Raw genomic sequence first — 15,818 nt, forward strand, 5'->3', positions numbered from 1 at the left:
AAGAATGTAAAACTAAAATACAAGTAATGAAACATACCTAAACTCCATATATCTGCAACACAATCATAACCTATTTCCTGAATAACTTCGGGGGCCATCCAAAATGGAGTGCCTATCACAGTATTTCTTTTGGCCATTGTGTCCTGAAAAAATAAACAAAGAAATACTTCAAAAATACATAAAGCTCCATGTGACAAACAAAAGGTGTTGTAACAGCTTTCTCAGACTGACACTTTTTACAAGTACTGATCAAAACAAGGGACTTCTTTCTCAGTTTTGAGTTACATGAAAAAAGTAGTAACTTTTCAAACTTGCTCTGCTGCAGTCTTAAAGAGAATGGCAACCCTTTTATTTTTTTCCCATAGATTATATATTATTTCTATAACCAGATGAGTTCCCCTTCTACTGACTTGTATGGCTTATACTCACTGACAGCTGTCCTGCAACTCCAAAATCTGCTAACTTCGCATGGCCCTGAGTATTTAGCAGAATGTTACCAGCTTTGATATCTCTGTGAATTTTTCGTCTGAGGTGTAAATACTCTAGGCCACGCAAAGTGTCTAGGATAACTGTCGCTATCTCTTCTTCTGTTAGGGTCTTTTTCCGCAACCGCATGATGTCGGACACGGAGCCAGCACCACAATACTCCATTACAATCTGAAATACCACAGTAGTATATTTTTGAGAGACAAAAATACATATATGTAGTATAACAAATGTAAAAAGGACGTAAACCTAATAAAATTACACCTTCATTACACACAACATAATGCCAATCATCTTGTAAACATGAATTAAAACTGCAAGGAAAATGAGTACTTTTCAACTGTGTAGTACAGTATTTCCATCTCAAGCTAAACTAACATATTTGTTTATAACCTTATTAACATCACATTAACTCAATAATTAGTAGTATGAAAAGTAGTTTTTTAAAAGCTGTTCATACTAAATACCAAACTATACTGGACTCACCAAAAACATAGAGAGTTGTCTTTATCATCTAGTTCCATGTGAGACTGCCTGATTATAACACTATTTACCATCTAACATTAAGCACCATTTTATTTAATTAAAACAAATAAAAAATTTTAATAACTTAAGATTAATCAATGTTATGGAGTTTTTGCCCTCACATTATCAAACATTTTTAATTTCACTGGGCATTTGGATAACTAAACATAGTTTTAGACCAGGAACTTATAATCATTATCAAGTTTAATCCTAAAATCCTTAAAAAGGTCTTCTAAGTTCAAGGTATTTATACCATTATTGCAATGAAGTAGTAGAGTCACCATGTCACCACTGCTCTCTCACTTACCCAGAGGTCAGAGTCTTTAAAGTAGGAGCCGTAATACTTGACCACATGTTGGGAGTCACACTGTTGCATTATGGAAATTTCTTTGATGATTTCCTGAAGGTCAGTGTCAATGGGCACTTGTTTGATGGCCAGCACCTGCCCTGACTCCTTGTGGAGAGCCTTGTACACACTGCCATAGGACCTGTCAATAAAAATGTTACAATTACTGAGTGTGACATCATTTTACTTACATAAATGAGTGATTTCCTCATCTAAATGGTAAATAAAGGCCCCAACATATGAAGTTCCCACTCCAGTATGAAAAGACTGGAAGGTGAAATGACTTTTCATAAGGTGGTACTCATGCAATGCACTAGTACATACAAGTTCATAAAAGTAACTGAGAATTCAGGCTCAAATTATGAAAGGTAACTTATATTTGTATATAGTGGTACAGATGTGTTCAGGGTAGAATATTTCTAAAAAATAATAAAAAGTCACTACTTGCAACTACATATGAGGGCCTCAGAACCACAGTTGTAAACGCCACTTCCACCAATATTGAGTTAGTCATACCAGTAGATTTGGCAACGTTTCCTCTGTCTATTTGTTGCTTTTCTATGCTATTCAGGAGTTTCAAAAAGGTCGAAATCCCTACTTGAGCAGTAGGAATTATCAATTTTGTCTACATAAATGAACGTTGTGTCGCGCGGAGGTTACATCCTCATAAGCGCTCAGTTAGAACCACAAGGAAGTACGTGCACGGCTCAAGAGTGAGCCAATGAGAGCGCGCGTCACTAAGCGGGTAGTCAGCTCTAAGCCAATCAGCATTTTTCCCCATAAGGCGCCCGTAAGTGTCGGCCAATCACCGCACAGTTTACAGTCTCCGCTATTGTTTACATTCCCCACCTCCCCTTATTTTCAAGTTCTTTAGCGGATGTACAGTATTTTCATGTTGAGTACAGATTAAAATATTTGCTTTGCTTAGAGAAGTCATAGTGAGTGTAGTAGTATTATTTTTCTATAATTTTTTTGTGTGATTATTATTATGATATTGGTGATGATTATTAAAATGGCTAAACATTATGATGATGGAATGTTATCATGGTCAACATCATTATTACTAATATTACCATATTATCATTATTATTTGCTATTATCATTAATACTCCTATTATTATTATTATTATTATTATAATTATTATTATTATTATTATTATTTTTTTGCTCTATCACCGTCCTCCAATTCGACTGGGTGGTATTTATAGTGTGGGGTTCCGGGTTGCATCCGCCTCCTTAGGAGTCCATCACTTTTCTTACTATGTGTGCCGTTTCTAGGATCACACTCTTCTGCATGAGACCTGGAGCTACTTCAGCCTCTAGTTTTTCTAGATTCCTTTTCAGGGATCTTGGGATCGTGCCTAGTGCTCCTATGATTATGGGTACGATTTCCACTGGCATATCCCATATCCTTCTTATTCTATTTTCAGGTCTTGATACTTATCCATTTTTTCCCTCTCTTTCTCTTCAACTCTGGTGTCCCATGGTATTGCGACATCAATGAGTGATACTTTCTTCTTGACTTTGTCAATCAACGTCACGTCTGGTCTATTTGCACGTATCACCCTATCCGTTCTGATACCATAGTCCCAGAGGATCTTTGCCTGATCGTTTTCTATCACTCCCTCAGGTTGGTGCTCGTACCACTTATTACTGCAAGGTAGCTGATGTTTCTTGCACAGGCTCCAATGGAGGGCTTTTGCCACTGAATCATGCCTCTTTTTGTACTGGTTCTGTGCAAGTGCCGGGCATTCACTTGCTATGTGGTTTATGGTTTCATTTTTCGTATTGCACTTCCTACATATGGGAGAGATGTTATTTCCGTCTATCGTACTTTGAACATATCTGGTTCTTAGGGCCTGATCTTGTACCGCTGTTATCATTCCTTCAGTTTCCTTCTTTAGCTCTCCCCTCTGTAGCCATTGCCAATTGTCATCGCTGGCTAGTTCTTTAGTCTGTCTCATGTATTGTCCGTGCATTGGTTTGTTGTGCCAGTCCTCTGTTCTGTCTGTCTTTCTCCTGTCTCTGTATATTTCTGGGTCTTCGTCTACTTTTATTAGTCCTTTTACTTCCCATGCACTCTTTAGCACTCGTCTTCACTGGTTTTCAGATATTGCCCCAGTGCTCTGTTTTCAATGTTGACGCAGTCCTCTATACTTAGTAGTCCTCTCCCTCCTTCCTTTCGTGTTATGTATAGTCTGTCCGTATTTGCTCTTGGGTGTAGTGCTTTGTGTATTGTCATTTGTTTCCTGGTTTTCTGATCTATGCTGCGGAGTTCTGCCTTCGTCCATTCCACTATTCCTGCGCTGTATCTGATTACTGGCACTACCATGTGTTATGGCTTTTATCATATTTCCGGCGTTGAGTTTTGACTTGAGTATCGCCTTGAGTCTCTGCATATATTCTTTCCTGATCGTGTCCTTCATCTCTTGGTGTTTTATATCTCCTCCTTCCATTATTCCCAGGTATTTGTATCCCGTCTCATCTATGTGTTTGATGTTGCTCCCATCTGGTAGCTTTATCCCTTCAGTTCTCGTTACTTTGCCTTTTTGTATGTTGACTAAGGCGCATTTTTCTATTCCAAACTCCATCCTGATGTCCCCAGATACAATCCTTACAGTCTGGATTAAGGTATCTATTTCCTTGATGCTCTTACCATACAGCTTGATGTCGTCCATGAACATCAGATGGTTGATTTTGTTGCCTCTTTTCTTGAGTTGGTACCCGGCATCCATCTTCTGTAGTACTTTTGTCATGGGAATCATGGCTACTACGAAGAGTAGTGGGGACAGTGAGTCGCCCTGGAAGATCCCTCTCCTGATATTAACCTCTGCTAGTCTTATTCCAGAGCTTGTAAGTATTGTATTCCAGTTGCGCATTGTATTTTTGAGGAAGCTGATGGTATTTTCCTCTGCCCCATATATTTTCAGGCATTCTATTAGCCATGTGTGTGGTATCATGTCGAAGGCTTTCTTATAGTCTATCCATGCCATGCTTAGGTTGGTTTTCCTTCTCCTACTGTTCTTCATTACCATTTTGTCTATCAGGAGCTTTTGTGCCCCTACACATCCTTCTGCAGCCTTTCTGTTGGTAGGGGATGGTGTTTGTCTCCTCTAGGTAGTTGTATAGCCTTTCACTGATGATACCTGTTAGTAACTTCCACATTATTGGTAGGCAGGTGATAGGCCTGTAGTTACTGGCTATATTTCCCTTACTCTTGTCTTTTTGTACTAAGGATGTTCTTCCTGTGGTCATCCATTTGGGTGCTTGGTGATTTGAGATACAATGCTGGAGTTGTTCTGCTATTCGTGGGTGTAGGGCCTTGAAGTTTTTGAGCCAGTATCCATGGACTTCATCGGGACCTGGGGTTTTCCAGTTTGGCATTTTCTTTAGTTGGTGTCTGACTGTGTCTGTCGTGATCTCTGTGAATCTTTGTTTTATTCTCCCTGTTTCTTCTTCCTTGACTTCCTGGAGCCATGTTGCATGTTTGTTGTGTGATACCGGATTGCTCCATATGTTTTCCCAGAGTCTCTTACTTGGTTCGGCTTCAGGAATTTCTGGGTGGTTGTCTCCCCTCTTGTTGGCTGTATAGTCTTTTCTGGTTGTTCCGAATAGTTTGTTCTGTTGGTATCCCTTATTCCTGTTCATGTACCGTTGGATCTTGTGTGCTTTGGCCTTAAGCTCTGTTTTACATCTTCTATTGTGTTGTTTAGTCCCCTCTCTTGTACTTTGTATTTCTCGTTGAGTTTCCTCCCTTGTTTTCTTGCTTCTTAGCCTTTTTTCTGCCATCTCTTTCAGTTTACTCAAGTCAGATCTCATCACCATGATTTGCTTTTCCAGGCGCCTTTTCCAAGGAGGTTGCAGTTTTGGTTTCTGTTGGGTTGGTTGTGACGGTGGTGTTGGTGTTCGAATCCCCATCAGTTCTGCTACTAATCTTGCTCCTTGCATATGTCAAGTTATTTGTTTCTGTGATACTGGTGGTGTGTATTAGGCCCATTATTTCATTGACCTCACTTGTTTTCTCCCTTAATTTCTTGGTGTTGTAGGCTTTCATGGAGGGGATCTTTGTTCTCTCTGTATCAGGCTCCATCCATTGTCTAATCTTTTTCTAAAAACCCCTATTCCGTCCTCTCTGTTACTTCGTCGGTGTTTCTTCGTGTGTCGTTGTTTGATACTTCATCCTCTCTGTCGTCTTCTGTGGCATCGTCTCTCAGTTCGTCTTCGTGTAATTCGTTGTCGTGTGACATTTCCCTTTCCAGTTCTTCTCTTTCTGTTGGGGAGAACCAGTTCTTTTTCTTTATGTTCCTTACTTGGTCTGCCAGCCTCTGCTCTGTTTGGGGGGTGTTATTCCTCTCATTCCAGATGTTGATCAATCTTCTTCTATATCCTCTCTCACCGTCGGGGTTGCTTCTGATGTAGCATCTCCATTTCTCTTGTCATTTCTTCCTTTTTGCCTCTGTAGCTCCAATCTCAGGCTGTTGATTACTTTCGTTGTGGTGATCAGTTGCTGGATGACGACCTCCAAGTACCTGACCGTCTTCCCCTTCAATTGGGTTGAATACCTGGTTGCCGGACGAAGCTCCTCTGTTGCCAGAGGTTCCATTTACGTCGTTGTCGTTTATTCCTTCATTTCTTTCCATCATTGCTGAGTTTTGCTATTTAACCCATAGCTGGACCCTACCCCATCAGGGATAGGTACTCATTTACAGCTGAGTAGACTGAGGAAATTATGGTAAAGATCCTTTCCCAAGGAATCAACGCCGAGGAGAGCGGTCACCCATCCAACGACTGACCAGCCCCAATGTTGCTTAACTTGACTTAAGTCTATTGAAGACCTAACCAACTCCTCCACGGCGCCACATTTATTATTATTATTATTATTATTATTATTATTATTATTATTACATCTATGATTGTTATACCAAGAAAGTATTTTCATGGTGAGTACACATTTTATCATTATTATTATCAATATTATTAACCAATATTACTGTATTACCATTATTATTGATATTTTTATATTATAATAATAATAATAATAATATTATTATTATTATTATTATTATTATTATTATTATTATTATTATTATTATTATTATTATTATTATTATTATTATTATTATTGGAGAAACAAATCCACAGTTATGTAAATGTACATATATTTAAGTTTAAAACAGAAAAGATAGCTTTCGGATTCCCGAAAGCTATCTTTTCTGTTTTAAACTTAATTATATGTACATTTACATAACTGTGGATTTGTTTCTCCATTTGAAGACTCGTGCTACTATGAGGAATTTATAATTATTATTATTATTATTATATTATTATTTATTATTATTATTATTATTATTATTATTATTATTATTACTTATTATTATTATTTTATTATTATTATTATTATTATTATTATTATATTATTATTATTATTGTAGGGAAAAACTCTCTATCACGAGAGTATATATAATGTTCTAAAAGGTCCACAATAATACAAAGTGTAAAAGTCTTCTTTACACTTTGTATTATTGTGGACCCTTTAGAACATTATTATTATTATTATTATTACATCTATTGCTGTTATAACACGAATATAATAACACTTTATTATCCTTTTATGCATTTAATTATGGTTTAAGTGCTGGTTATGAACAAAATATACACAAATGTGAGGGGTTAGGCGTACATTTTGAATGCTAGCGCACAAGCGCACCCCACAATTTTTTTCAAATTTTCACCAAAAATTTATAAAGGGTAGGGCTTTCATATGAAACTTAGTTTAAATCAATATCTTTCTTAGAAGCAGAGTAATGAATGCTAGACTTTGAGGGCAATTTTCTCATTTTTTAAAAAGTGGCGTTTACCACCTTGTGGTTCTGAGGCCCTCATATGCATGTGATGTACTTGTATAAGAAAGTTTTCCCAATCAAACAGGTTTGACAAAATACACACCTGTAAACTAAAGCTATATAAGCAAGTTTAAAAAATTTGCTGTGGTATGCAATACATGTCATGCATGGATATAGTAACAAAAATAAACAATGACAGATAAGAACAAAACAATTGCTTTGTTCCCTTGAAGGCTCTCCTACCGTTACCAGCTTATGACAGACAAGGGAGTACTAAACATTCATTTCATACAGTTGATGTAATTCACTTTCATATACATTTTTCTAAATATATTTAACACAAGAAGTCATTGAACAACAAAATGTTTCATTTCTTTCACAAACTTATAACCATGTAACTATAACTATAATCCACAACAGTTAAGAATGAAGAGATTCAGAAATGCAACTTAAAATAATCCTGTGTAACCAGTTCTACGAAATTGTTTCTAACTATATGGCCATTCTTGAGAGGATATGCGCAAGCAACCATGCAAACTTGCATTCAAGAAGATCAAAACCTTTGTCAAGTTCATACAAACACCAACATATAGATAGTACCACCTACCTAGCAATACAACAACATGGTCAATGTTATCTAGCTTTAACTTATCCATCCTTCTTTCCCGGCAAAACATCAAAACCCTTCTCTGAACTCTGCATAAAACTGCAGCTCATAGTTTAAACAGGAATACAAATAATAACAATTAATCAATAATAAAACAGATTAGAATTAGCGTGTTTGTATTGCCGGTAAAGTGAATCTATGCGTGTGAATTCCGTAGAGTTCGTTTCGCAATTTTTTTTATTTATTCATTTACTTATTTTCTTCACGGCTCTGATAATGATTGCACTCTCAACATTTAAACTCCATTTAAACTCGATTTCGCGTACCTAAGGAATTCTAAACACACAAATTCATCATTAAGAAGTCAGAAATGATGCATTTCACGATTTCCAAAGACAAAGTTTCTAATGAAGTCCACAAATAGACAAGAGATTGATAGCTCTAAATCAACCTGATAGGACATGACGCTACAAAAGACAGTGATTGGATATTTTCTGTGTGGAGGAAAAGTAATGCAACGAACTAAGAAACTATTTCTCAATCCCTAGTAGCTACATAAATTTCAGTTTCTTCAGTGAAGCCAAATAATGGTTCGACTTCCACTAACAAAAATAGCATAACGTGAATGAAAATGTTCTCACCGAAGTCTACAATCAAACAATATATACGTCACTTATCACTTGTTTTCTTGTTTTAACACAAACATATGCAGCATGTTTATGCGCATGTGTGGGTGTGTGTGTCCATATTTACAACTATTTCAAGCAGAGCTTGTTTAAAGATTCTCACACGACCACAATAAAAGAGAAACAGTGGAACAATATAATAAGCAGTTTTGCTTTCCTCTTCCTATAGACATGCCAGAGAGAGAGAAAAGAAAGAAAAAGAGGCTGCCCAAAATATGTCATCTGACCGACTCCTTCGAATCGCATACAATGTTCGAGTGTACACATAAGCGTGTCGACATTTCTTTCTACTACGCCACAACTCGAGTTCTACAGCTGGACTACGTCTACTATGATAAGACTGACATTTCCTGTCAGCCTGACAATGGCATCAGTCTTCACTCGAGTACAACAGAGATACAAGCCGTAGCAAACCCATCGTAACGGTATGAAAGTATGAAAGTGAGTACGACAAAGATCACATATACACACACACACACAGATCCCCATGCCAATGAAAGGCTTCAGTACATATCGCGCATAAGCAAGATGGAAAGTTCTCACATACAGACGTATAAAACAGTGGTGTCGTAAAATAATTAATTGTAATTATGCATACCATAATTATGAACCAACATGCACTGACTTCGTTACATTTAGTCATATACACTGCGACGCGACGCGCGCGCGCGCGCACACACACACACACACGCCATCTATCTTCTATCTACCTATCTATATAAGTTCATATATACATTACATCTGTTTAAAAGAATTAAAGGAATTTCAGTTTACATTTAAGCTTATCGTCAAACAGACCTTCGGACAGATTATTCCCCAGCTATAAAAAAAGAAAAAAAAAGTACACTGACAGGTGTATCAGGCAGAATAACGGTCTACTGAATACGTACATAGTTACACATATTCAGTAGCCAACTGTATATACTACAGAGCCATCATACATCTCATTACAATCTGCTCTCTCTCTCTCTCTCTCTCTCTCTCTCTCTCTCTCTCTCTCTCCGGAGTGAGAGAGAGAGAGATATTCATTATATGGTGAAAGGGAGAAAAAGAGGTTCATTATACGGTGAGAGAGAGAGAGGAGAGAGAGAGAGAGAGAGAGAGAGAGAGAGAGAGAGAGAGAGAGAGCCAGGAAGACAAAAAAAAAAAAGAAAAAGAAAAAACTGACCCTTCGCCGAGTTTACAGATGATGTCGAACACTTCCTCGGGTTGTCTCATAAGAGACTCCTCGCTCAGCTTCACCAGTTCCCTGCAAAAGAAAATGGAGAAATTGTATTAAAAAAAGATTCGTCTGTTAATTAAAAAATATCATATGTACACACTTCAAGGCAACCCTCTTTCCTACTGGGACTGAACTTGGTCTTGAAAGGGCATCGGGAGTGTCACTATTCATCTCAGCGACCTCGAAAACTATGGACGTTGAGCTTTGAGTGAAATTTCACGTGAATTACAAAATCATTTGGGTGGGTCCATCAAAAGTCGAAACACATTTTAAATTTTTCTGCAAATCTGTTACTTGGAAACAAACTTCATATAAGTTGGACTATGGATCTGAATTTAAGCAAGTTTCATGTCATATTGTGTAGTGTGAGATAACAACCATGTAAATATATATTTTATATGTATAAGCATCACGCAAAATTAAAATTGCTAATGTGTGCAACTGAATAGCATGATGTCATCGATCAAACAATTTATATACATACATACATACATAAATCTGAAATTACATTTAAACACCAAAACTTCTCATAATCTAATACCTGAAGTCACTCATGCAAACTCAGGGGCTAATTAAATCACCAAAATATTCTAAACCTGAAATGACATTGAAAAAACAGCACCTTAATCATCCAGTGGGCTAAAACCCTAAGCATCATTTCGCCTTCAATTTGTGCAATGACACTGTTAGAGTAAATATCTATTCTACCACATCAAAATCTTTCCTTCTCAAAGCAAAAATAATGTACAGCACAACTGCAAATTTACGTAAGATAAAGGATCGTTACTCAAATGATTAAAAGCACATCAAGATTGTATACTCAACCAATCTTGTGTCATCTAAACGTCATAAAAATATGGAAAAAGGCCAGCGTTGGGACAAATAAATATCAATATAAAGAAATTAACAACTCGACTGCCAAAGTACCCAACTCATAGCACTTATTAGCCAACTTTCACCTTAGCTAACCTCAAGAGCACACAGAAAAACGGTTTATATTTTCAGATCACATTTCAAGGTATTAGTTTGATTTTGTTATGTGAATTTATATATATATATATATATATATATATATATATATATATATATATACACACACAGAACCTAACTTTTCCCTTTACCTATTGGACCTGACTGACTCCCTTTAGTGAAGACCAACTTCAGCCCCGTAAGTATGTACTGAATATGGCAGCCGGCGCATATCAAAACAGCCTGTCCTTGTGGGGGAGAATGACAGTTGGTTCGTATTAGCACTGGGGGTTACGCAAGGAACGGGTCATCGCTTTTTATATTTGCAAAAATTACTGAATGATGATTTGTTCGAAATTCTGACGTCAAAACTCCGCAAGGTAAGGAAGCCTTCTTGCATTTCGGAGAGCAGGTAGGTATTTAGTTAGGGCTGCCTATCATCATGGCTAAAAAGATTGTGAATTTGAGTCACTGTCAGTGAAGACACTTGTGGGAATCGGTCATCCTGAAGCTTTTGAATACTTTTCCTGATCTTGTCTTCCCCGACGTAAAACCTCAATCGTTGACTTCTAACTTCTGCCCAATAATCTTGCTTTTTGGCGTTCTTCTGGCCGGAGCTAATTTAGAGTAAAAGGTTGCACGTCCCACTGCCATTTGCTTTGGATGAATAAGTTATGAGTTTAACAATACTGGAGGAATAGACTGAATTATGGATTGAAATTAAAGGAAAATGATCTCGGTACGACGAGGACCAGGAAGTGGAAGATCGGGAGGAGAGAGAGAGAGAGAGAGAGAGAGAGAGAGAGAGAGAGAGAGAGAGAGAGAGAGAGAGAGAGAGAGAGAGAGAGAGAGAGAGAGAGTGAAAATGTAAAATTCTAAAAATATAAAAAAAAAATGCTTAAATGTGACTACATTTTCCACATCGACGATTTGTATTTAAACATTTATCATACTTCAACCCTCCTTCAATACACCAGCTGACAGCGCACATGAGAGCGAACGAATATCCGTTCATAATAGTCCGGAGAGTCTCGAATCAGAACATGACATCATCTCCCTGACACACGAAAGACGACAGAAATCTCCCTGAAAATGACTCTGAAAATGTGTTCACAAAGACCCATTTGTCATCAGCTCATTATCTTGAACATTCCAAAGCGCATGAAGTGTAATGTCGCTCACGTGGTCACGGGCAAAACTCGGTCATCATAGAACTCTTAAGACTTTCAACGCCGACTACAATTAGTTACTAAGTCACGTTCTCACAAAATAGCACTGAAGCCTGGAGAGTTGTCACTGTAGCCAGAGTTCAAATGCTTATCCAGTGTGTTGCGTCATTTTTTTTTCTATAAACGAAGTATTGCCTAATCTGACTCAACAACTGTCACCTTAAAAAAATAAGCATCACGCCTCAACACTGACCCCTATGGATCGCTACTCTTGGTCACACAATCACCTGTCCTCTTGATCTGGGTTCTTATTAGTTATTTCGACATTCGTCGGGAAATTATCTTGGTATTCTACTCCTCTAACATGCATGGCTTTACCAACTATGTACATCGAGAGAGAGAGAGAGAGAGAGAGAGAGAGAGAGAGAGAGAGAGAGAGAGAGAGAGAGAGACCCAATCTTTACCGTACATGGTGTTTCCACCTTTTCATTGCCATGGGCCATAAAATACACGCACAACGTAAATTAAAAGAATTATATATATATATATATATATATATATATATATATATATATATATATATATATATATATATATATATACGTACCACAAATATGTATATTTTTTTCTTACACCAGACCGAACCCAGGCCTGTCTAATGAATGTGTCTGAAATTCATTTCTGTTTCACACGTGACTCTGTGTGTGTGTGTGTGTGTGTGTGTGTGTGTGTGTGTGTGTGTGTGTGTGTGTGTGTGAGAGAGAGAGAGAGAGAGAGAGAGAGAAAGAGAGAGAGAGAGTAAATTCAACACGGAAACTAAGCGTTGAAATGAATCATAAAAAAAAAAAAAACACACATTTACTGCAACATCATCAATAGGACATCAAACATTTCTTGGGAAAAACGTCGAGAAAACACAGGTAAATCTGCCAAGCTGTAAGTAAGGATCTGCACCAAAATATATACACTATGTTCGTGGAGAGGAAACTGTGAACTAAGCTTGCAGTTCACAGAAGAGATCTTTCACCAACGCCGCCAGAATCTCCGGACATATTCTATTTTGGATATAAAAACAAGCACCCGAAGACATTAAAAGTTATAGAGTTCTTTTCGATAAACATGTCCAACCTCTGAGAGTCGGCCAGGTCACAGGGCGAGTCAATACACAGACGTTATTTTGAATTTGAATTCAATTCAATTGAATGGAGAATTTAGGCCAAATACCAAGCACTGGGACCTATGAGGTCAAACAGCGCTGAAACGGAAATTGACAGTTTGAAAGGTGTTACAGGAAGAAAACCTCTAAGTTGCACTACGAATCGATTGTTAGGAGAGGGTGGAAAGTAAGATGGAAGCGAGATATGAACGGACGTACAGTAAAAAGGAACGAAAGGGGCTGAAGCTATGGGCCGAAGGCACGCTGGCTGCATATAATTTAATTTTAAGTAATGCTTAGAGTGCACCGCATAAGGCGCACTGACGGCACTAGCCACCTAAGGGGTGCATAGCTTTTAAAAATTAAGAAGGGGTGTCTCCAAAAGTTTTAACCCTTTAGTTTCACGCAAACCTTTTGGGATGAGGGTGCTAGTCCCATGCCTCGAATATATACCCAAACTGCTACCAACCACAGTCGACTGAAAGGGAAGCAGGTCATTCGTAGATAAGATCAACAAAGGCAAACAGGACTCTTCAGGAAATGCGTCCAAACCGTTTCCAATCCGAAGAATCGAACTCCGGTCTCCCACCCTGAGAGGGAAGGTTGGAATCGACGCATAGCTCACCCGTCCAACTACTAAACATCCTTAATGGCGGCAAACTTCACCAGCAACGAAGACAGAGAACGAGAAATACAAATAATTTCATCACACACAAACGAGAGGCTTCCAACAGTTCTCAATCTTTAACTTGAGAGACACGACGCCGCTCCCTTTGGTTCAGAGTTTCCCAAAACGAAAGACAACAACGATCTCTGAATGAGCGAATGAAGGAGGAATGCAGCTCTGCTGCTAATAGGATCGTCGCACGAAAGACGAATTCCCCGTTAATTACCAACATTTCGCGAGTTTACGCGGTTCCTCATCTTCATTAACAAAACGCATGCAACGTGAATCTTCAAGCAAATGCCTGCCCATGGGTGCTCAGACACACGCAAACACATATATGCATGCATACATACATACATACTCTATATATACATACATACATACTATATATATATATATATATATATATATATATATATATATATATATATATATGTGTGTGTGTGTGTGTGTGTGTGTGTATGTACATATACATACATATATATGTATATATATGTATGTATAAGTATATGCATGTATATGTATATATATATATATATATATATGTGTACATATATATATATATATATATATGTGTGTGTACACTATATATATATATATATATATATATATATATATATATCACTGGTAAAAATGTTCTGTTACAACAGAATTCCATCTAAAACGAAAGGAGCCCATAAAACAACAAAATATGGAGAGAAAAGTTACTATATTTCAGAGACTGCTGTCCTCCCTCCTTCAGGTATATGAATGAGAAAAGTTTACAGAAAAGGTGGTATTTATACCAAGAGATCCATCCACAGGTAAGCCAATGTTTGAGGACACACCCCCGATGATAACTTCGCCTTTAATATTCTTAAGCATTGGTTGAATGAAAATTTTGTCGATTACATCTGAATCCCATGCTCCTTTTGAGATGTTCATTACCTGCCTCTCTTTTATTAAGGCCGATTCCATCATTTGACTCTTGTACCGGCAGTTGCTGCTATAAATTATGTGACAAATTCCAGTTTATTCTATGGTTATGTTCATTTATCAGCGGGGGTGACCTAAATTGGCTTACCTGTGGACGGATCTCTTGGTATAAATACCACCTTTTCTGTAAACTTTTCTCATTCATATACCTGAAGAGGGAGACAGCAGTCTCTGAAATATAGTACTTTTCTATCTATATTTTGGTTTTGTGTTTTTATGGGCCCCTATATATATATATATATATTTCATATATAATATATATATATATATATATATATATATATATATATAGAGAGAAGAGGGAGAAGAAGAGAGAGAGATATCGAGAGAGAGTAGAGAGAGAGAGAGAGAAGAGAGATGAGAGGAGAGAAGAGAGAGTGATTAGATATTTTGACGAGGCTAAGAACCAATTGGTTACTTAGGAACGGGACCTACAGCTTATTGTGGGATCCGGACCACATCAAGAAATGAATTTCTCTCAAGAGAAATAAATTCCTTTTGATTCCGCACTGCCAGAGAGAGAAAGAGAGAAAGAGAGAAAGAGAGAGAGAGAGAGAGAGAGAGAGAGAGAGAGAGAGAGAGAGACTGGAAGTCATCATTCTTCAAAGATGCTATCATCATTATTAATAATAAATATTACATAGAAGCCCCTAACTGTCAACCTTTCTCAAGCTGGGACCAATCAGGACGCAGCACCCAAATCTGTCAAGCTTCTATTTGAAAGACTCTAGTAGATTCACATCAAGCGTGCATCTGACGTCTAGGCCCGTCCCTTACGACGCTCCTTATTGGCTGTCCTTATTGGCTGTTGATAAGCCAGAGCTTATCAACAGGGCTGGAAACTCTCAGTCTCTCGAGTGTGTTCACATAGGCAGGATGTATGCTCCACCTCTCCTGAAGGATACGTTTTTCAAGAGTATCCCTCAGGAGAGGTGGAATTTACATCCTGCCTATATGAACTCTCGAGAGAGACAGAGTTTCCAGCCCTGCGATTGGCTTATCAACAGCCAATCAGGAGCGTCGTAAGGGACTGGCCTAGACATCAGATGCACGGGCTGATGTGAATCTACTATAGTGCGACCCAGGGAAAGCAACCTGTCCTTGTAGGATGAAGGAATATCAAGTTTAGGCACAGGGCGAAGCACTGGGACCTATGAGGTCCAGAGC

At 37.8% G+C, this 15,818-nt stretch overlaps 1 protein-coding gene across 10 annotated transcripts in view; it reads right to left on the bottom strand.

Moving 5' to 3' along the window:
• The window catches only part of LOC135227047 (serine/threonine-protein kinase 3-like), a 164,693-nt gene that overhangs the window by 47,736 nt on the left and 101,139 nt on the right, over positions 1 to 15,818 (bottom strand). For all 10 annotated transcript variants that reach the window (XM_064266851.1, XM_064266848.1, XM_064266850.1 and 7 more), the window contains 4 exons: positions 9,662 to 9,742; positions 1,319 to 1,499; positions 430 to 657; positions 38 to 143 (listed from right to left, as the gene is read on the bottom strand). In XM_064266851.1, the coding sequence (XP_064122921.1) occupies positions 38 to 143; positions 430 to 657; positions 1,319 to 1,499; positions 9,662 to 9,742 (596 nt within the window). The remainder of the gene's footprint in view (positions 1 to 37; positions 144 to 429; positions 658 to 1,318; positions 1,500 to 9,661; positions 9,743 to 15,818) is intronic.

Source organism: Macrobrachium nipponense, chromosome 15 (genome assembly GCF_015104395.2).
Source record: "Macrobrachium nipponense isolate FS-2020 chromosome 15, ASM1510439v2, whole genome shotgun sequence".
In the NCBI taxonomy this organism is placed as follows: domain Eukaryota; kingdom Metazoa; phylum Arthropoda; class Malacostraca; order Decapoda; family Palaemonidae; genus Macrobrachium; species Macrobrachium nipponense.